We start from the raw sequence: 22,234 nt of genomic DNA on the forward strand, positions 1-22,234 counted from the left end.
AGCGCCCATGCCTGCCACGGCCAACGAGTCAGCGCCCATGTCCGCCACGGCCAATGAGCCAGCGCCCCTGCCCGCCACGGCCAACGAGCCAGCGCCCATGCCCGCCACGGCCAACGAGCCAGCGCCCATGCCAGCGCCTGTAGCCTCGACCGTCCCCATGGCCACGTCCCCGTTGGCCGAGGACGCAAGAGAAGGAAGAGGGCCCCTTCTCCCCAGTCTCGTCTTGTGCTCAAGACCGCAGAGGTTCCCTCAGAGTCTTCCACAGCTCTACCGACCTCTGCTCCGTCCTCAGAGTCTTCCACGGCTCTGCCGGGTTCTGCTCCGCCCCCAGAGTCTTCCACAGCTCTGCTGGGTTCTGCTCCGCCCACAGGGTCTTCCACGGCTCTGCCGGGTTCTGCTCCGCCCCCAGGGTCTTCCACGGCTCTGCCGGGTTCTGCTCCGCCCCCAGGGTCTTCCACGGCTCTGCCGGGTTCTGCTCCGCCCCAGAGTCTTCCACGGCTCTGCCAGCCTCTGCTCGCCCCTCAGAGCCCTCGTGGCCTCCGCCTCTCGAGTCTCCCAAGGCCCCTCCTCCCAAGCCTCCCAGGGCTCCTCTCAAGCCTCCCAGGGCTCTTCCTCTCGAGCCTCCTAAGGCTCCTCCTCTCAAGCCTCCCAGAGCTCTACCTCCCAAGCCCCCCAGGGTTCTGCCTTTCAAGTCTCTCGAGCCTCCCAGAGCTCTACCCCTCGAGCCTCCCAGAGCTCCACCTCTCAAGCCTCTCAGGGCTTCTCCTCCTGAGTCTTTCAAGGCTCCTCCTCCCAAGCCTCCCAGGGCTCCTCCTCTCGAGCCTCTCAGGGCTTCTCCTCTTGAGTCTTTCAGGGCTCCTCCTCCCAAGCCTCTCAGGGCTTCTCCTCTCGAGTCTTTCAGGGCTCCACCCCTCAAGCCTCTCACGGCTTCGCCTCTCGAGTCTTTCAGGGCTCCTCATCCCCTCGAGCCTCTCAGGGCTCCGTCCCTCGAGTCTTTCATGGCTCCACCCCTCAAGCCTCTCACGGCTTCGCCTCTCGAGTCTCTCAGGGCTCCTCATCCCCTCGAGCCTCTCAGGGCTCCGTCCCTCGAGTCTTTCATGGCTCCACCCCTCAAGCCTCTCACGGCTCCCCCTCTCGAGTCTCTCAGGGCTCCTCCCCCTCTCGAGTCTCTCAGGGCTTCCCCTCTCGAGTCTCTCAGGGCTCCTCCTCCCCTCAAGCCTCTCAGGGCTTCTCCTCTCAAGTCTTTCAGGGCTCCACCCCCTTCCAAGCCTCTCAGGGCTTCGTCTCTTGAGTCTTCCAGGGCTCCTCCTCCTCCCCAGCCTCTCGGGGCTCCGTCTCTTGAGTCTTTCATGGCTCCCCCCCTCGAGCCTCTCGAGCCTTCCAGGGCCCCACCTCTAGAGCCTCTCAAGTCTTCCACGACCTTTTTCCCCGAGCCTCTCACGGCTCTACTCCCAGAGACTCCAGAGCTTCCTAGGGCTTCGCCTCCCGAGCCTCCTATGGCTCCCCCTCCAGAGCCTCCCACGGCTCCACCTCCCGAGCCCCTCACGGCTCTGCTCCCCAAGACTCCAGAGCTTTCTATGGCTCCGCCTCTCGGGCCTCCTACGGCTCTACCCCCCGAGACTACAGAGCCTGCAGGTCGTCGCCTCGGGGACCTCCCACGGCGCCACCTCCATTGGCTCCACCTCCTGAGCCTTCCAGGCCTTCCCCCCTAAAGCCTCCTTCGGCTCCACCTCCAGAGCCTTCCAGGCCTCCGCCTCTAGAGCCTCCCACGGCGCCACCGTCATTGGCTCCACCTCCAGAGCCTTTCAGGCCTTCGCCCCTAAAGCCTCCTTCGGCTCCACCTCCAGAGCCTTCCAGAACCCCACCTCCAGAGCCGCCTACAGTGCCGCCTCTGATGGCACCGCCTTTCACGGCTCTTCCCTGGCCCCCTGACCCTGTCCGGTGGCCCCCTGACACTCTCCCTGTCCTGTGGCCTCTTCCCTGGCCTCCTGACCCTGTTCCTGTCCGGTGGTCACCTTCCAGACCCCCGGACCCAGTCCCTGTCCTCCAGTCGCCTTCCAGACCCCCTGACCCAGCCTCTGCCCTATGGCTGCCCCCTAGATCTCCCGACCACCCGCCTGTCCGCTATGTTCCCCCTGACCTTGCCTTGAAACTGCCCATTGACCCCATGGACTGTCTTATTTCCCTCTGTGCCCCTTGGACTGCCCTCAATTTTGTTTGTGTGTTTTGTGGGTTGTCTGTTCAGGGCTTTTTGTTTGTTGGGGTCGTCCAGCACCACTTCCTCGCAACCGAGCGCGGCCGTCAGGAGCCGTCCGTTTTAGAGGGGGGAGTACTGTCACGAACCCCGCTCCCTCACTCCGCCCCCTCAAGCTTCCACACTCGTTCCGCCCCCTCGAGCTTGCACGCTCGTTTTGCTCCCTCGAGCTTCCACGCTCGTTTTGCTCCTACGAGCTCTCATGCTCGTAGCAGGTCTCCCTCCTCGGGCTCACATGCCCGCTCCCAATGGCCAGAACATTATGACCACCTGCACTCGTCTCAATCACCCCTTTATTCGTTTCACCTGCACTCGTCTCATCACCTTTCATTGTTTACACCTGCACCTTCCCCTATAAATAACACAGCACATCCGTTTCACGGGTGTTGGTTATTGTATTTAGTTTCCCGTGTCTTTGCCCCCGCTAGTCTCGTCTAGTTTTGATCCCCTCTTGAACTCCTCTTGATTACCCCCTTAGCTTGCCAGCTCCTCGTTCCCCTAGTACCCCTGTCTACTCCCTTTGTTAGTTTACCCGCCTCTCGATCCTGTTTACCCCGGCTTTGACCCTCGCTCCCCTTGACTACTCTCCCGGATTTGCCCCCTTTACTCTCTTTGATTCCCCGGCTTTTGACCCTACGCTTCCCTCGACAACTCTTCACTGGATTTGCCCGTTTGTACTTTTGCCTGCTTTTATTGTTAACAGTAAAAGCAGTTTTTGACTTACATTGTGACTGTCTCATCTTGTGTGTGTGTGTCCGGGTTACAAAGTCCTGTGTAAAGAAGTATGTGTATATAGATACATACAGTACAGTATAAATAAGGGCTAGCTGAAAACTTTAGAACATGTCCACAGTTTATGCAGTTTATTACACGTACATTTTCCACTTTTCACTTACACGTGAAAGATAAACAAAATACCAAATCATTGTTTTACAGAATCAGTAAGGTGTTTGAGCCCAGTATACAATAATAATGCATTTGTCAGTTGCAGTTCTGACTCTGAACCTTATAGTTACTGAGATATAGCAATTGCGACAACTTCTCCATGTGACAACTAGCCCCATTGTCCCCTGATATCACCAGCTCATGTTTGTACATGTTCCTGCTGTCTCTAAATATATATGCCAGTACTCTTTATATTGATTAGACAGAACTATATGAGCACTTGACATTTGTGTTCTCTAAGGAGCAGCTCATCATGAATAATCACCGTCAATGATTACTGACTGTTGCTAATGGGTTGAAGAGGTGTCCAGTGGGGTCCTCCCTTCAGAATGCATCTGTGATGGATTGAACAGGTTGATAGGGGTACAGCTAGTTAGTGAATTTCCTCCTACTTGTCAAGACACTCATAAATGTGGGACAGGTAGAGATGACCTATGTGTGTGTGTGTGTGTGTGTGTGTGTGTGTGTGTGTGTGTGTGTGTGTGTGTGTGTGTTTACAGGTTCACATATGAGATCGCACCAGTGTTTGTGCTAATGGAGCAGCTTACCTTGAAGAAAATGCGAGAGATTATTGGCTGGCCAAATGGAGAAGGGGATGGAATTTTCTCACCAGGTGTGGCATGTTAGCAACAAAATGATTAAGAATACCAGACTGGGGGCCTGAGAAGATCAGCGAGAATTGACACTGACTACCACCCCTGGAGTCACGGGTTCGAATCCAGGGCGTGCTGAGTGACTCCAGGTCTTCTAAGCAGCCAAATTGGCCCGGTTGCTAGGGAGGGTAGAGTCACATGGGGTAACCTCCTCGTGATCGCAATTAGTGGTTCTCGCTCTCAATGGGGCACGTGGTGAGTTATGCGTGATCACGGAGAGTAGCACGAACCTCCAAATGCTGTGAGTCTCCGCAGTGTCATGCACAACAAATCACCTGATAAGATGCGCGGACTGACTGTCTCAGAAGCGGAGGCAACTGAGACTTGTCCTCCGCCACCCAGACTGAGGTTAGTATCTGTCTTAATACAAAACAGAAGAGTTTTTTTTGTTTTAAATACATCAAAGACATCTCTCTCAACAGCTGGCGGGTGCACAGATTGTCAAACATTTAAATGAACGATTCCTGCAAATTAATGAAATTAATGAATTTGATGTCTTTGTACTTTTCTTATTATTGTTATATTTTAATTAACCTTTATTATTGTAACAAAATCTTTGGCTCCAGGGAATGAGGAAATGGGAGATGGTGATTCAAACACAGGGAAATTTGTTTATTTAATCAAAAACGTTCTCTTAACAACGACAAAGAAAACCAAAGGAGATATCAATACGTTAAAGGAGGAAATAAATCAGGGCAGCTTTCAGTCACATGGCCAACAACCAACACACAAACAGCTTGTTTGCTGGGCTGTCTCTCTCTCGTCTGCTGCGGTCTCCTCTCCTTAAAAGCCTCCATCACTCCTCACTGAACATAAAACAGGTGTTAAGCACAGATGGAAATCATTCACCATTCATCTCCCCCAGCCTCACTCCCCACAGCACAACGCTCGGCCAAGCCCACACCTCCGCAATTATTATTTTTTTTTTTTTATATTTAGACTTTGTAGATTTAAATTATACATTTGATATCTTTGATATTATATAGCCAATATTTACATTTTGAATTATTAAAAATTACTTTTCAAGTAACAATTGTTTTATGTTTTTAGGAAATTCTAAATTATACTTAAATAGTTTTGGCAGCTGTGCAAGGAAATACCAGCCGACAGCCAAAAGAATACCTTTAAGACCTAATAGAAGTCTCCGTCAACCAGTCCGTTCAGAAGTAAACTGAGCCAGGACACAAGAAGCTAAGATGCTCGAATACAGGACTTGATGCCTTCAAAACGGGACGTTTTAAGCATTTTTAGCACTTTTTTAGTACAGGTGCTGTCCAACGAGGGAGGGTTGTCCCATTTGAGCATTACAACCGAAATTTTGCGTATTCCGGCTAATGTGGGACAGTTTGAAACCTTAACAGGAATCTGTTTAGCGATTGAATTTGTCAGTCTGTCAGAGGTAGTCTAATAGGACTTATTATAAGACCTTTTCTATGGACACATGCATCAGACGGATGCTTTTGGAGCACCTCACTTTGGTTGCATTGCATCCAAAATGTCTTTAAGACCCATACATTCACAGTTGCTCTCTGTCCAGCTGTGTTTGAACACAAGAACACATCCTCATGTTGTGCTGCTGTCAGTAAGTGTGGTTTGTTGCCTGTACAGCTGCACATTGCATATACAGCTGAAGTTGTGCTAACTGCCCCCTGCTGAATGAGACTTGTAAAAACGTGAAGGTGGTACTTCAAGAATGAATTGCTATTATGGTAGGAATATTCCTTATTACAGTCCTGGGACATAATTAACTGCATTATCTTTTTTCTTGTTTTATTTTTTCTCAGTGTTAAATCTATATTTCTGTCTGTTCTTCTAGGGTTTTCACAGAACACTAGGCCTACTGATCTACTCATTTACATAAATGTAAAGATAAATAAATGTATATTAGATAAATGTAGCAAAACCTTTGTGTTATTGCAGGAGGAGCGGTTTCGAACATGTACAGTGTGATGGTGGCACGGTACAAACACTTCCCTGAGGTTAAAATCAAAGGCATGGCAGCCGTTCCCAGACTGGTGCTCTTCACCTCAGAACATGTATGTCATTCGCTCGCTGTTCTCTATCTACCTTTGTATCTCTCTCTCTCTCTCTCTCTCTCTCTCTCTCTCTCTCTCTCTCCTCTCTCTCTCTCTCTCCTCTCTCTCTCTCTCTCTCTCTCTCTTCTCTCATCTGCAATGAATGCATTTAAATGGTCATGTTTCAGAGCCTGAATTTGTTACTAATATTTTTGAATTATCAAAAAATTTGGGTTGATCCGAACAAGTGTTATTAACACTTTACATTAATGTTCCCTTTGCTAAGAATTTATAAAAGGGTTCATAGATGACTAATAATTCATTTATAAATAACTGATAATGATCGGCAGTTATAATAACATGAATAACAATGGTGACTTAAATAGTGAGCATTTTAACTCACTTTTACAAATGCTTAATAGCACTTTTTCATACATGTATTAATCAAACACATATAATGCCCTAATTAATGATTTCTGTCACAATGCAGCAAATATCTACTGTTACAGTGAGATAATAAAGGAGGGATTATGTCATTTTGCTACAGTCCACTTTGTGTTTATAATCATCACTGTAATGTCTTGACTCACTTGTGTTGTCACTTTATTTTCAAGTTGATATCAATATATTATATTAAACCATACTGAACTTTATTTACATAGGTTTCTAATGTGGGCAACTCCTTAATAAATGCTTCATATGTGTTTACTTTTCATAATTGGTACATTTACTATTAACATTTACTAATGTTAAATAAACGTTACTTAGCATTTTTAACATGAGGTAATAGTGCTCACTATTTTGCAAGTATTGCATGACAGTCACCCTTTTAATCAATGTTATAACTGCATATAAATCGTTTATAATGCATTTGTAAACAAGTTATTAGTCAATGAATCCTTGCATAAAACCTTAACATAGGGAACATTAGTGCAACCCAGGTGTTTGTTAAAAGCGATAGTTCACCCAAAAATAAACATTTTGTCATGTATGTCATTTGTAACAAGTCTTCTAAAGGCACAAGATAGGTTTTGGTGAGAAACAATAATTTTTCAGAGAAAATCTTGATGTCTGTTCTTGCATTATCATTATCACTGTAAAGTTTAGGATCTGTGACCGATCATCAATTAAGTCAAACCTAGTGTAGTTCCAAATGAAAAGACAGTCAGTAATTGAGTAAATGATGATAAAATGTTCATTATTGGGTGAACTATCTCTTTGAGAAAAATTAGTAACTAATAAAAGAACCACCATACAAAAATGTGGCTTGACTTACTATTGTTGTAATACTGTTCACAGAGTCACTATTCTATAAAGAAGGCAAGTGCAGCACTGGGTTTTGGCACAGAGAATCTAATCTTGCTGAGCACAGATGAGAGGTAAGGGCAAGCTCTGTCTGTGTGTGCTGAATGTCGGTGGACCCTCTCATCAGCGAGAATCTATGTTACATTTGCGTCTCTCTGTTAGAGGTAGAGTCATTCCCGCTGATCTGGAGGCCAAGGTCATTGATGCCAAAAAGAAGGTGAGTCTCCTGTGCACAAGACATACTATTCAACACATCCCCATCAACCTTACCTATGACAATGAGCTTAATATGCCAGTTCTCATGTTAAAATTTATCACACAGATTGTTTATTACGTGGGTTATTGAATGAGTTTGGGGTGGGACTATCTGTTTGAAGACCAATGGTAGACAGGACGAGTGTTCGGGAAACCTGTTTTAAAACCGTGTTGTGATGCTGGTGATACAGAAATGACACACTGCAGCTTTAAGCATTATATTTGTTAACATGAGACATGTGTGCAGTGGTAATAACCAAAGTAATTGGTAACACTTTTGAAATAACTTTGATTTATAAATAATTCATATGTAACATTATATTATATGGAATGTTAGGAGGATTACTTTTGAAATGTATTCCACTACAGATTACAGAAAACATGCTGTAAAATGTCATTTGTAACGTATTTCGTTAGATTACTCAAGGTCAGTAATGTTTCTAAATACTTTGGATTACTTCTTCAGCACTGGTTGAATTTCACTTGTTTTGCCAGTACTGTGTCAAAATACACATTAAAAATAGATTCTCTGAAAAGCCTAATTATCTTATGCAGTGTTGTTTCTAAAACAAGATAAATCAAATTGGGAGTCACATGATGCCATGTGAGGAGCAGACGTGTAAAAGGTGAGCTCTGCACACTTTGCTAGTTTTGAATAATTTTTGTGTCATAATCTGGTGAGATTCAATACATCATGCTACAATATATGTTCTTTGAAGTCAACATGGCAATGAAGTCAAAATCCTCAAACTCTGGAGATATAAAAAGACACTTACGTGCTCAAGATGAAACCTCTGATGGGCCTGCAGACAGTGTGGGTGGAGAAATCCAGCGTCAACTGTCCAACATGTTTGTGATGCTGATGAAAGTTGTTGCCGATTTAGAGGATCATGCTGTAATACACTGATCGATTACGGCGATGGAAACGAAATATTCTGAGCGTGTCAGACATCGAGAAATGGATAGTTTATCTGGAGTCATTGGAGGGAGAATTGGCAGCAAATACGCTAATGACTAAAATAGATTTGGAAAGCTTTTTTGAAAAAAATTATGATTTGGAGAACCGAAGTAACGAAGAATTGTTGGAATTCCTGAGCATGAGAAAGGACGAAATATGGTGACATTTCTAGACGAGCTCTTCCCAAGCCTGCTCAACATAACAGGCAGTAAGATGGAAATCATGCAACCTCACAGAGTCCTGGTTCACAGATCCGATGAGGGAGACAGGCCCCGATCAATTCTGTTGTGGATGAATCTGCACATTCTTTGCACTTATGCCTCCTATTGGTTGGAGTTTGTTTTGTGGAGGAATTTTTCTAGGACATTGGGAGGACTACGTCATCTGCTACACTCATGACAGGCCGGCTCACTGAACATTCGTTTGTCTGTCTAAGGAAAATGTAAGGCTTTATATATATTTTATTTATTAAATTGTTTTTGTTGTGCTGGTTATGTTAGAGACTAGAGCTTGTTATATGGAGGAACACACCTTCGAGACATTTCTGTGAATGAATCCACACTTTGCTGTGTAATTGCTGTGTAATTCTGTCTCACAAAATTTGTATGGAAGCACCAGACTTGAGGAATCCGATGGCAAAGGTGTCTCAGGGGCTCTCGTAGGTGTACATGGACTAATTTGAGTTTAGAGGGATTGATGGCAGTTGGCTCTGACGTGCGTGGGGTTAATGTGCATGTTTTAATTTTTTCTGTTTGTTTGGTTCTGAGAGAAGTTTGGGGTTTTATTGTTGCACTAAAGGGGAATTTGGTCTCTATAATCATGTTTTTGACATACAATCTATGTTTTCTAAATATGTAAAAATGTTAAATGTTAATATGAGTGGGTTATCTTTCTCCATGTGGAATGTGAATGGGTTGGGGCACCCCATAAAAAAGGAAGGTTATTTATTTTCTTATGAAGGTTATTTATTATCTTTCCCTGCAGGAAGCTGAAAAATTTGGGAAGATATGGGGTGGACATGTTTTTTTTTTAGTGCTGGCTCAAGTAAGAGCAGGGGAGTCATAATATTGATAAATAAACATCTACAATTCAAATGTCTCAAACAAATTCAAGATAAATTAGGAAGAGTCATTATTGTTTTAGCAGAAATTCAGGGGCAAAAGTTGATTTTAGCTAATATTTACGTGCCTAACGCTCATTTTTGATCTTGAAGGGATGTTGCAAGCCGCTGGCACCCCTCATGATATAATATTGGGAGACTTTAATCTATTGATGGACTCAGTCCTTGATCATAATGAAACAAAAGTATGTAAGCCCCCTAGAGCAACAGTGACACTTCACAGAATGTGTACAAATCTTGGTCTTACAGATATTTGGAAACTTTTGAACCCATCTGGTTGGGACTACACATTTTTTCTTCAGTCCATAAGATTTATTCTAGAATATATATTTGTTTATATGTACAGTATGTCCCTCATTTCATCTGTTCTTGATTGCTCAATTGGAAACATCTTAGTCTCAGATCACGCCCTGGTCAGTTTAGAGGTATTGCCACATATGGAGAAAAAGAAATCATAGTTGGAGCTTTAATGTACCCCTTTTTCCAAAATCCTGAATTCCATCAAATTTTAAAGGCTGAAATCAATGTTTATATGGAGACCAACTGGTGCTTGGAAACTTAGAGGAGTTTGACGAGGTAATTAAGGCCCTGCCTACATGCAAGGTTCCGGGGCCAGATGGCTTTGACTACAAGATTTCTAGATCTTAAGCTACAGAACTGGCTCCACTATTGTCTGAATTTTAAGTTAAATCTCAAAGCAAAATGCAAACAGATGTGCTCATTATATACTTCCACTAATGTACATATACAATCTTTGTTTATTAAAATCAAAAGTTATATTAGGGTGGATTATGTCCCAGAACTCCTTGTAATAGATGTGAAAATTGTACCATGAGTCCAATCAGTCATTCTGTCAAATAGTAACTGATCCATTTATTTATCAACTGACTAAAAAAATAATTAGATGTTTGGCTCAAGTTATTAAATAAATTAAGTAAAATATTTATTGGAGCGTTTTGTTTTGTTGATTGAGAATTAGTTTTTATCAAATAGTAAAAGGTTATTTTTCATTATCCGCACATAACCTAATTAACCCAAACTGTCCCCACCTCTTTTTAAATCAAAGTGAAGCCTATTGGTGTCACAGTTCCGCCTGACACTCCCAGCACTCACACCCCACGATCTCCTTCTCCCGAATTCTAATCACCTGCACCTGAAGCTCGTTCCCACATTCATCAACCTCACAGTATTTAAGCCCCACTCTCCTATCACTCTTTGTCTGGTCTCAACGGCGATCACAGACTCACTTGCCTGCTTCCTCCTGGAGACACTTCGTGACCTTCCTGGTTCTCCTGTCCAATGCTCTGACGTATTCTTGATCCAAGCTGTACTGCTCCTTCGTCTAGTTCCCGTTTACCCGCTATCCAGCGAACTGCAGTCATCACCCAGGTTTACCCGCTATCCAGCGAACTGCAGTCATCACCCAAGTTTACTCGCTATCCAGCGAACTGCAGTCATCACCCAAGTTTACTCGCTATCCAGCGAACTGCAGTCATCACCTAGGTTCACCCGCTATCCAGCCAACTGCAGTCATCACCTAGGTTCACCCGCTATCCAGCGCACAGCAGTCATCACCCAGGTTTACCCGCTATCCAGCGAACTGCAGTCATCACCCAGGTTTACCCGCTATCCAGCGAACTGCAGTCATCACCCAAGTTTACTCGCTATCCAGCGAACTGCAGTCATCACCCAAGTTTACTCGCTATCCAGCGAACTGCAGTCATCACCTAGGTTCACCCGCTATCCAGCCAACTGCAGTCATCACCTAGGTTCACCCGCTATCCAGCGCACAGCAGTCATCACCCAGGTTTACCCGCTATCCAGCGAACTGCAGTCATCACCCAGGTTTACCCGCTATCCAGCGAACTGCAGTCATCACCCAGGTTTACCCGCTATCCAGCGAACTGCAGTCATCACCCAGGTTTACCCGCTATCCAGCGAACTGAAGTCATCACCCAGGTTTACCCGCTATCCAGCCAACTGCAGTCATCACCCAGGTTTACCCACTCCCCACTCTTCCTCAATAAACTACACCTCCAGGTTTAACACTACCATCGAGTCTGAGTATCTGTTACAATTGGCATGTATGCAGGATTTTACAAACAGGTTTAAATAACTAATTGATTAAATAACAGGTTTATGATATAAAAAAGGGGAAAAAATCGTCCTTTTTCGAGCAGCATCTGCAGGTCTTGCAATAAACCTGTCAATACACAAACATTTTGATGAATCAACGCTTATTGACAGAATAAATCAACAGCGGTGGTATTTTGCACCTGGAAGTGGGCAGTCACTTTTTCCATTGCCAAGAATCTGTGGTCTCAGAATGGAGGACCTCGCATCAGGAGGATTGTGAATTTGACTCGGCCGTTGCGTTTCTTGACCAAATCTTGTAAATTGCAAATGGTGAAACGCTGTTTGCAATTGCATAAATGTTTTCTGATTTTAAAGGAATTGTAAATGTTCAGATGAGTGTAGCTCAATGTTACAGTAACTGAAAGTCCAATGCTCATTAAGGTACTAAATGTTGTTTTGTTAACCTTTACAAACATTTACTGGACCATAGTTACTATTTAGCTGAACATTAATGAATAATTTGTAACCTGAACAGTGTGTGAAGTGCTAAAATTAATTGTTTTAAAACATTTGTAAAAAAATGTTCATGATGTTTACTGATATCTGTAAGAATTCAATGATCTGTTAATCATTACATTTGAAAAAAAAACTTGTTAGAATCGTTTGTTGATGTTAAAAAGTTCAAGGCCATATATGAATTCAAGTTTAATCGAATTTGTAAGTATTTTGAATTTACTATAACTAATGAGTATAGTAGATTATTTAATATTAGTTAAATTCATTAGTAAACATTTACAAGCACATTATCTCATATTTCCAAGTATTTAAATATACATTAACTAAAGATCTGTTAAGCATTATATAACATGTTTTAATGATTTATAAAGGAAAGTTATTATAAAATGTAATTAGTTACAAGGAATTCGTTTAATTTAATTAATTTTTTATCCAAAAGTAATGTAACTGATTACATTTTAAATTCTAGTAAAGTGCAAAAGATTACACTCACTGCCTATCAATAAAGTTACATTTCCATTTCCTGGGTCACACACATGTCTAAAATAATGTTCTTTACATGGAATACATTTAAAAAATGAATTGCGCTCATAGGTACATCTATTTGTGTTTCTGTAAGAGCCGAAGGGCACACTCCCAATAATGAACAATTGTAAGGGAGAAATGCTGATGAGTGTTTGACTTATGTCAACAGAAGAGAAGGAAATATAGACTTTATTTTGAACGTGTTGAGCGGAAATTAACTTAAAAAGGTCATTAGTAATGTCATTACTATTTCCATGAATCAGTTATCTGATTTCAATTTTAGAGAAGTGATTGGTATTCTGTAAGGGATTAAAAAAATATATTTAAGTAATTTACCCAACACTGTTCGAAATGTAAGAAATGTATAATCCAATGTTTCGACTCTTGTCATCACAATGTAAAGCTGTTAAACATGACAACATTCACATAATATGCATACCATAAAGACATTGTTTACAGGAATTATGTTGATGAGGCATAACCAGACATTTGTTTTCCCAGAACAGTATTCTCACCACTAAAAGGATGATTTAAGCAACTTTACAGCTTTCTTTTTATGGGGCAGTTGTTATAAGTGCTTGAACAAAAATACACACATTTCTGATTTAGGCCTTTTTAACCTTTAATGACTTGTCCTGTAGGCTTCTTTTTGAAAGAGCATTCGAGTTATTAATCTGAACTTGTATTGAACAAGTTCAACTATTAAAAGACCACAGTTCAGTAGATCAGAGACCAAGATGTGAGTTTTCAATGTAATAATGCACTAATTATATGCCAGATATACAGGTATTGTACAGGTAATTTGGTCACAGGAATTATTTAACTATGTGATATCAGAATATTAGCACGTTTACGTTCATATTTGTGTCACCACACAAACCATTAAGTCAGAAAAGTCTGTTATAAGCACTTGTTTAATTTCAGGAACAATACATGAGTTTAGGTTTATAGATTTAGTTCTGATTTCCATTGTAATCTGTGAAAAGTTCAGTTCATCTCGTGAAAGGGCTCTTTTGTTTCTGTGCTGTCCAGGGGTTTGTGCCGCTGTTTGTGAATGCCACAGCTGGATCTACAGTATATGGAGCCTTCGATCCAATCAGTGAGATCGCTGACATCTGTGAGAAATACAACATGTGGCTTCATGTGGATGTAAGTTTGTGATTATCTCATTATAATTATGATTCTCTGATTATGTGTTTTGACTACATTTTAATGGAACTGAAGGTGTGAATATGTGATTTAAGGGAGCGTGGGGCGGAGGACTGTTAATGTCCAGGAAACACAGACACAAGCTGAACGGCATTGAGAGGTATCATACATTACATTACACTATGCACCAGTGGTGTAGGGACCATCTGAACAGTGGGCACTTATTATTAGTAAAGTAAAGTAGCAATTGCTTAGTAGGCTGAACTGACTTGCTGAAAGGCAGGTAAGTGTGCGCTAGCCATATCAGGATTGCTGCTTACTGCTTGTACATTTGTATAGCTAATTATCGATGTAAAATGTTGGCAGAGGCTTCTGCTTATTAGTCATTCTATGCAGCAAGTAAAAATGTTCTTTGTACCACGACCAAGAAAAACAGTACTGTTAAAATAGAACAATTATTTCTTAAAAGTGAGGTGGACAAATGTAGAAATTTCTAATTATTTACATTTTTTGCTACACACTATAACGTTCTTTGCTTTTACTCTAAAAATCAACTACACACATGTGCCCGCACTGTATTGTTTCTGCAGAGCTGACTCTGTCACATGGAATCCTCACAAGATGATGGGTGTTCCACTACAGTGCTCTGCTATACTGGTCAAAGAGAAGGTAAGAGAGAGAGAAAAAGAGAGAGAGAGAGAGAGAGAGAGAGAGAGAGAGAGAGAGAGATAGTGGTGGCAGTGAATGAGTGAATCTGAATTGTAAAGTAATGGAGGAAAAATCAATGATACAATACAAAGGAAACTAGATGAGAACGAGAGAACGAGAGAGGCAGAGAGACAATGAAACACAGAAGGAAAAAAGAGCTAGGGAGGGAATGAGGGTCAAAACATCTTGCTCATCTAATTATATTTGTCTCTCCATCTGACTTTGACATGTTATTATATGCATATTCTCTCGGTTTTTTCTACAGTCTCACTTTGTATATGTGTGTAACAGGGTCTTCTTCAGGGCTGCAACTCCATGTGTGCTGGGTATCTCTTTCAGCCTGACAAGCAGTATGACGTCACCTATGACACAGGCGATAAAGTCATACAGTGCGGCCGGCATGTAGACATCTTTAAATTCTGGCTCATGTGGAAGTCAAAGGTGTGCAGATAGATCATCCAGAAATCAGAGCATCTAAGTGTTTGAATGAGAGTAGGGGAATGAATGGTGGAATGAATGGTGGAATGAATGGATGAATGAATGGAAAGAATACTCAAATGAATAAATGAACGAATGAATGAATAGAAGGTGATTGAGTGAGTGTATGTGTTATGATTCACTGTTGTTTTGCCTTGTGTTTTGCCCCTGTCATCTGTTTCCCCCGGACTACATTTCCCATAATTCCCTACCCTCGTCACTGCCAGCTGTTCCCTATTGTTCTCACCTGTGTTTCATTTCCTCATTTACCCCTGTGTATATAATGCCCTGATTTCTACCCAGTCTTTGTGAGTTTCCCCAGCATGGATGTAACATTTGTTTTATTTCTTAGTTCTGCCTAGTTCCAGGGTTTTCCATGTTATTTTGTACCTTTATTTCTTTATTGAACTTCTAAAGCCGCATCTAGATGCAGCTGTTGTGACTTCCTTCCAAATGTTACAGTATGGTGGATTAAAGAATGAATGAATGGGTGATAAAATGACTGAATGGATGATATAATGGATAGATGAAATGAATGAATAAATGCATGTATGGTTGTATGGATGGATGGAGTAAGTATATGGTTGAATGGATAAAATAAATACTGAAAAGATTGATAAAAGATGTTTGGATGGATGGCTGGCCATGTGTGATATACAGATGTCATTCACTGACTCTTGAAATAAGGGAAAACCCTTATATACTTTTTAATACAAAATTATTTTGAAATGGATATATTTGTAAACAAAGGTCTTATTTAAGGGAACAGGTTTTAAAACTTTGTCTGAAAATTGACATTTATTCACTTGATAACTTACTGTAATTTGTTTCAACTCGTCAGACACACTAAAATGCATACTATTCTAATTTGATCCATCCAACAAGAGTGTAAAGTCTTTAATTATCTAATAATGGTGTTCATAAAACAAGTTCTATAAATTTAGTTTTCTGTTTTCATAATATTCAGGAAATTCTGATGGAGTTGACAAAATTGAATACGTTTCCATCTTAACCATGTGTTGTACACTGAAGCAATTTATATTTTTTTGCGTGAAGTGGGCGGGTAATCACTGGTATGCATTGCCTGCACTTCTCTAGTTCAGTCTACTGAGTACCGGCATATTTTTTGCATACCACTGCTTCTCAGAGTCTCCCTGTATAATGTAATGTTTTTATTTAATGTAAGTCAGTGATTTGATGTGGCCCACCAATCACTATTATCTGACCCTCTAAATGATTTTGATAAAATCGCAGTAAACATCCAAGCACTCTCCGCGCAACACTTAACATGAGCAACAGCATCAGTGGTCGTCAAGTGAGCTGTGGTACAGTTCCGGAGGATAGTTAAGCTTGTCTGGGCATAGTTCAGTTACACTCTTCTACAAAACACAGACCAGCTGATTTTAAGTGAGTGCATATATTCAATCAAATGTATCTATGCAAATTGTTTAGCTGCTGGGTGCAGTAAAAACTGCAGACTTAAAAAAAAAATGCTAAATCTGTTACAGAAGTGATGTCGGCTTATATGCACAACCTTTTTTCACAAAAGATCAACTGATGATGAAATCCGAACCTTCAAAGAAAATACACTGAAAATGTGCCTTTTTTCAATAGCACTCGTAAAAAGATTATGTGAAGCTGAACTGGCAAACATGTATATATCCTGATTTTGTTTGGTTCAATATACAGATGTGAGTCAGCATTCACAATCCTGAACATCAAATCAGTTTGTTCACCAATTCTATTGATTATTATCTGTACAATTATCTGGCTCCTGTGTGCAAGACAAGGAAAGGCTAATTGCTCTATTTTTTTGTTTTTGGCTACATTTATTTTGTGTATTAAGACAGTTCTACATAAGATTGCCATTGTTCTCTTATGTGGGTTGATATTGTCAAAGATATAGAGTTAAAGGTTTAATTCTGCACTACTAGTGGCACCAAACGGAATTACAAAAATAAAGTTTAAAAACAACCTTTGCCAACACATGCCCTTTCACACTCTCCGATTCCCTATGAACAAATGGCAATCCTAAACAAAAGGTGATAAACGTTTAATACCGTAATGAACAAGACCACTCTAACATAAACACACAGGGCAGAATGCGTGGCAGAGGAATCCGGTCGTCCGATAACATCGCCATATTGAACGGCAGCTGGATGTGTGTTGCACGGGATCGAGCAAATGAAGATAGTTCTTGTAATTAGTAAGCGTAACGACAGTGCTGTTTCTGACTATTTTGGCAGCCTATCTTTTGTTATGTTAACATGTCAGTTACAATAAAAGTGTTAGGTTAGATAAATACGGAATATAGTTTGGCCCCAGTTGAGTGTTCATCTGGATAAAAAGGCCCCCGCAAGAATGTAGTTGAAGAGCCCTTTTATGTATTTATTTTTAAATAAACATATGTTGTGAACATAAACAGTCTCACAGTATAATTTATTTACCAAAAAATGTTTTTAAAGTTTAATACTAACAAGAAGAGTACCTGCACTTTTTTCTTTCACTTCAAGCACTGCTCTATATCCAAAACAAAAATGTCAAAATTGTTTTACAATTCTTAACAGAAATGATCACAATGGGATGAAGGAGATGTAACCGCAGATACTTCAATATTGTTTAAAATATAAAAAATATTAAAATTACCTGACCACATGTCCTACTGTTGCATCCACCATGAGCAGGAAGTTGGAAAGGGGTCCTCAGAGTTATTTCTGACCATGACATTGTCTGATTTATTCAGGATTATAAAAAAAATCAAGTTCAGAGCATGCATTTAATTTAATTCTGATTAAATTTATTTACAAATTGGATTTTCCCTCTATAACAGGGTACCATTGGCTTTGAGAAGCACATAGACAGGTGTCTGGAGCTATCTGAGTATCTTTACCATAAGATAAAGAACCGAGAAGGATATGAGATGGTGTTTCAAGGGGAGGTGAGTAAAATATTTATTTTGTAATACTCAGGATATGAATGTATATATGTACAAATAAAAAAAAAGAAATTACTATAAAGATTATACTATAATATAATATATATATATATACTGTATTTTTGTTCAATTATGATTCTGTATATATATATATTTTTTTTACAAAGAATTATACATTTTAGATAAATTATTTTATACATTATGTTTAGCTTATAATTTAGGGGTGTAAATGTTAAATTTTCGAATGGTTTGGTTTTCATAAAAAAAAAATTCTGTTGTTATTGTAATAACATTACACTGATCTGAGATTCGTTCAGAAACACGAGAGCTATATCCAATATTAACTCAAAAACTGCTCCAGAGAGGATAAAAGATTTGTTCAACCTCTTTAGCATTTTGCGGTGAAGTAACTCAGCTCACCGATAATGTTTATTTGCATGAATGCATCTCAACACCAATATTGCAGGATAAACTATTCTGTTATGACTGTTATTATGACAAGCATACACGTATAGCTATTCAAACACTATGATGCGTGACTCTCAAGTAAAATTGCGTATGTGCACAGATATTTTCAAATATTTTTTCTATGTTTGCGTACATATTGTTTCTACGAACGAGTGACTCTAAAATTGAGAGCGTTCATGTTTGGTTGACAGACTGCGTGAATTCCCACATATTGTTTCTATGAACGTGTGCGCAGACTGAGTGCCGCTCTCATGCAATCAGCTTTGCTCAGATATTCTCAGTTTCCATACATTACATCCTTTTGCAGATTATTTCACTCTCTAACTGTGCTGATTCAGCAATACAGAGAACTACTGTAAATCCTATTAAAAATGGACACCTCACAATTCATACACATTTGATATTGATACATATATTTTAGAGGATGAAATCATAACACGGGCTGCAAAAGATGGCTCGAGGACCACATAGGTTGAGTAGCACAGCTTTAGGTCATTACACACACATGGTCCCATTGTACACACGTGCATTTCTTTGTTTCTATGTGTAACTCCTCAGTACTTCCAGAGAGCGAAAGAGTCACTTTCAGATGTCTTGGCCATTAAACCAGACCTACCAAACCAGGTTCTCTTATAGCCTTAAGTGATGTGTCTCACTATGGGATTTGCCCCTTACGCATATTCCTAGAAGCCCAATTACATTACACCATCCCCTATTGGCTGGCAGAAGTGACACTTGTGTCAGGAGGAGGCTCCACTTCCAAATACAAAAGGGGCGACACAGCGTCATTCAAAACAAGCACACCTCTTCCTCGCTTCACACAGCAAGGAGGGTGATCTGGTGAGACATCTCACATAATGATATCAGAGAACCGGGGTTACCCAAGTAACCTATAGTTCTCTTTCATGCATACATTTCGGTGTCTCACTATGGGTTATCCTAATGCACGTATTGCTAGACAGCCTGTTTCGAATCCCTCTGCCAACCCTATAATTATCCAGGGCTGGAGAGTTCTCAGTACAGCATGTGTTAACATCTGTGCTGTAACATCTAATTTCTAAAACCTTGCAAATGAGTGCTGTGAAGACCAGCTCGTCACCTCACAAATATCTTGTATCGTAACCTTGTATCGAGAGCCCACGATGCAGACATTCCCCTTCTAGAATGTGCATGCAACCCAGGTCTTATTATGACCCTTACTGGATTATGCCAAAGAAATAGCCTCCACTATCCAGTGTGAGTCTTCCTCTTCCCACTGGAAAGAATCATCAGTGAGCTGGACTAGGTGGATAGTTCTTACTGGGCCAAGTATTCTTTGGCTCTGGAACTCCACTCTGAACCACTACATACACATGTGGTCTTTGCCGCCTCAGAATGCGAAAGCTAGGTGGTGGACGAGACATCACTTGAGCGAAGGTTTACCGAAGGTGGTAGAGGGCCGCAGTCTGTGTCTTCCTGGGTAGACGAGCTGCAAAGCTTCCCTCTTCTTTTCCTCACACCCCTTCTGCATCCATGTCAGAGCCAAACAAAAACCCCCTCTGAAACCACTGGTGCATTTAAAATCTTAATAACCCTGTTAGAAACAGTAGCCAAATTGCTCTGACCTGTAAAAGTATGACTGTGGTCATGGCTTTACCCACAGCCTGAACAGCACATCTCTGCAGACGGAGAGGGAGATTAGTGACCACTCAAATCTCATCCCATTGTGCCTGGCCTGGCATGGCAGACGCCTCATCTTGCAGCTCTGCTTGGTATGTGGTTCACATAGAGATCACCTTCAAAGCCCTAACGGAGAGAGTGACCGCTTTGTAAGCGCGTTCCGTCATGTTTGAGGATATCAGTGTCGGAATCGCAACCGCTGTGTGTCTGGGGTGCAGATGTGCTGCTACTAACGGCTCCATGAGAGGCATGTGGAGAAGACCCTCCTTCTCCATTCCTTCCACATTGAGCGTGGATTCACCTTGAATGGGCATTTTGCTGGTAAAGGGTTTATCCTTCCAAGTGACCACAATCTCCTCCAGAAGCTCTGGTAACATAGCTGTCTCGCCATCCATTTTGCTCTCGTCAGCCTTTTGCCCTCATAGCAAGACTTTGAAGCCTCTGCTACCACATTCGGCCCCAGAATGTTTTGTCTTTCTTCCAGGCGTTTGCACACATCCTACAGATCAACACTGAGAAACAGAGAGGATGGTTTCCCACCCACCTCTTCTATGGTTACCGCTGAAAATGAGGGTTGTGCCGGTTGCGCAGGTGGAAGGAAAAGAGAGTCCTGAAAATCATCCTCCTCCTCAGAGAGGAGACAATCCGACTACCCTTCAACCTCGTAATCCAACACCTCCTCTTCCTCATCCATACTGAGCATGGAGGGCAAAGGGACACATACAGTATATCGAGCTGTTCGCCCCAGAACAACACTGTCATGGTGGGCAGCTTTCCTGGAATGGATACCTGTTTGGTGACATCTAAAGCAGGGCTAGCTGACATGAGGGGATCCTGGCATGGCAGACTAGCTTGGCTTGCTAGCCTGTGCTGAAGGCTTTTAATGGTGGAGTGCGCAAAGTGCTCCCACGATCTGGAGCTTGGGCATGTTTCAATCCAAGACATGCAGAGCAGACCTGGTGTGTGTCTTTGCATGAGATCTTATTTCCGCAAAGTCGTGAAGAGTTCCCCAAGCTAGCCAAGGTACTCTGCATCTCTGCAGCCATTTAGCTGGAGTGCTAAGAAATTCCTATTTGAGCTGGTGTGCAGAATATAGGAATAAATTGAAAAACGGCGTGGTGGCCTGTAAATCGACACAAAAAACTGGGAATGATCAAAACCAGTGTGGAGGCCGGTTGATGACTATCTGCATTGAGATCCAGACAGTGAATTGAGAAGAGGTTTTTGAATGACGTGATGATACTGCTTTTGTATTGGGAAGTGGAGCCTCCTCTTATCACAAGCATCACTACTGCTGCCAGCCAATAGGGGCTGGCATAACGTAATAGGGCTTCTAGGAATACATGGAAGGGGCGTATCCCATAGTGAGACACTGAAACGTATGCTTGAAAGAGAATTCATAGGGGAAGACAGTCATGCTTAGTATTGCACCCCTTGTGGCAATGCTGAGAATGCAACACATATTTGCATGAAAACATACTATGACAAATGTCTCTTTAGAATAACTTCTATTTTGTGAAATTCATTAAGTCATGCGAGCTGGTCAGTTTACACTCACTCTTTCTCTCCATCTCAGCCTCAGCACACAAATGTATGTTTCTGGTACATTCCTCCAAGCCTGCGTGGCCTGCCAAATGGAGAGGAGAGAAGAGAAAGGCTTCATAAGGTGAGAACATACTTAAAGAGTGACATGTTTCCAGTCTACACTAGAGATGGGCACGGTTACTGTTTTTAACATTTGGTTAACCGCAAGGTTTCATGAACGGTAATCGTTTTTTTTTTATCAGGAGTCAGGGTGTGGGAATAAAGAGCTTTAATTTCTGTGGAAATTCTTCAAACATAACTCAAAAATGCAACAAATAAAGTCACAGACAACTATGAGCTTTTTCAGAACTAGTCAAGTTTGGGTCAGGTATAAGACCTCTATTGCACGTGTAGAATAACCGAACAGCGATTTTGGTATTCAAATAGTGGTGTGTTGAACGGTTAACTGAATGTCGAATATCCGTGCACATCCCTAACCTCCCCAAGTCGTTCTTTTTAAAATTTTCAGATGGTGGGGGCCTGGGTAGCTCTGCAAGTAAAGACGCTGACTACCACACCTGGAGTCACAAGTTTGAATTCAGGGCATGCTGAGTGACTCCAGTCAGGCTTCCTATGCAACCAATTGGCCTGGTTGCTAGGGTGGGTAGTGTCACATTGGGTTAACCTCCTCA

The 22,234-nt window shown here is 41.8% G+C and overlaps 1 protein-coding gene across 2 annotated transcripts in view; it reads left to right on the plus strand.

Annotated features, from left to right (window-relative positions):
* Positions 1-22,234, plus strand: part of gad1a (glutamate decarboxylase 1a) — a 36,564-nt gene that overhangs the window by 11,387 nt on the left and 2,943 nt on the right. For both annotated transcript variants that reach the window (XM_052147836.1, XM_052147837.1), the window contains exons 7-16: positions 3,700-3,812; positions 5,773-5,888; positions 7,167-7,246; positions 7,335-7,389; positions 13,655-13,771; positions 13,867-13,931; positions 14,362-14,440; positions 14,771-14,920; positions 17,787-17,894; positions 21,595-21,684. In XM_052147836.1, coding sequence (XP_052003796.1) covers positions 3,700-3,812; positions 5,773-5,888; positions 7,167-7,246; positions 7,335-7,389; positions 13,655-13,771; positions 13,867-13,931; positions 14,362-14,440; positions 14,771-14,920; positions 17,787-17,894; positions 21,595-21,684 — 973 coding nt within the window. The remainder of the gene's footprint in view (positions 1-3,699; positions 3,813-5,772; positions 5,889-7,166; positions 7,247-7,334; positions 7,390-13,654; positions 13,772-13,866; positions 13,932-14,361; positions 14,441-14,770; positions 14,921-17,786; positions 17,895-21,594; positions 21,685-22,234) is intronic.

This window comes from Xyrauchen texanus, chromosome 18, assembly GCF_025860055.1.
Source record: "Xyrauchen texanus isolate HMW12.3.18 chromosome 18, RBS_HiC_50CHRs, whole genome shotgun sequence".
Lineage (NCBI taxonomy): Eukaryota > Metazoa > Chordata > Actinopteri > Cypriniformes > Catostomidae > Xyrauchen > Xyrauchen texanus.